Raw genomic sequence first — 1,169 nt, forward strand, 5'->3', positions numbered from 1 at the left:
GGGGGGTCCCCGAAGTCCCCTAAGTTCTGCTCCCAAAAGTCCACTGCTTAAAATTGATACAGCAACAATCAAGGTTCCATCATTTCAAATTCCCAAAACACCTGAAGCTCAAATAAAATCAAGAAATGAGATCCAAAGAGTGCTGCCAAGTGACCATAATATTAGTTCCCGAATCCAGACACCTTGCTCAACTCAGGGAAAAGGATCTCACATAAGAAAGTCGCTTCGAACTATTGGGAAAATGATTAATGGATCAGAGAAGAGGTAGGCAAATTATTTTCATGTTCACTTGCATGCAAGTAATTCATTTACAAAGATAGTTTCTTATTAGAAATGGTCAATTAAGGGCTTCTTTTAGGTTAACTTGTTATTCATGTTGTAATGAGATTATGTAGCTTCAAGATGAAATTGTGAATTGCAGGAATCAACAGAAACCGAATGGAATAACCACACCGTTGCATGGCGCTGGTACCATACCTGATGCAAAGTCACCGACTTCATCTAATGGCAAGGCTTTGAGGAGGCAGTCAATAACTAGCATACAGCAACCAGAAAGGTCGAGACGATCTTCACTTGGAGGGGTTTCAACTGACTCCTGTAAGTGAAACTAAGATAATATTTGGCTCACGTAAGTTGACAAAGAGCACCTTTATGAATCCAGATGCTTTGTTTTTATGCAGATGGAAACGACAACAGGAATGCAAAGACACCCCCCCAAGTTCGCGCTTCAATAAAGTTAACAAAACGCTGGCTTTAGAATCATTAAGGCTGCTTGAACAGGGGTAGGTTTTGCTTTGACTCGAAGCATACCACAAGAACTTGACATTTGCTTTTAGACACAGAAGTTGCTGAAGTTCAAGGTTCCTTGCTGACAAACTAACTAAAACTAGTAGTTTAAACAGTTATTCTTGTATAGAACTGGGGTGGGGGGATGAATTCTTTGATGTCCTGGATTTGTAACTTAGATCAATAAATGATACCATAGTTCTCTCATTTTGACGAAATTTTTTATGCGAAACGACATATCATATGTTGAGATGTTGGCAGAAGAACTGTTATGTCTAGAATGAAAGCAGTGCATGTGAGCAGCACTTGACTTTTAAGTTGAAAAGCATCATGTCACTACCTAAAATCCATGACTGCTTGCTTCTTTTCTTCACTTCGTTCTT

The 1,169-nt window shown here is 39.3% G+C and overlaps 1 protein-coding gene across 1 annotated transcript in view; it reads left to right on the plus strand.

Annotated features, from left to right (window-relative positions):
* The window catches only part of LOC105160042 (kinesin-like protein KIN-14L), a gene marked incomplete in the record, with an annotated part of 10,700 nt that extends 9,579 nt beyond the window's left edge, over window positions 1-1,121 (plus strand). The window contains 3 exon segments of the mRNA XM_020693125.1: window positions 1-264; window positions 422-597; window positions 681-1,121. Coding sequence (XP_020548784.1) covers window positions 1-264; window positions 422-597; window positions 681-757 — 517 coding nt within the window.

The sequence above is a fragment of the Sesamum indicum genome, linkage group LG4 (assembly GCF_000512975.1).
Source record: "Sesamum indicum cultivar Zhongzhi No. 13 linkage group LG4, S_indicum_v1.0, whole genome shotgun sequence".
NCBI classification, from domain to species: Eukaryota; Viridiplantae; Streptophyta; class Magnoliopsida; order Lamiales; family Pedaliaceae; genus Sesamum; species Sesamum indicum.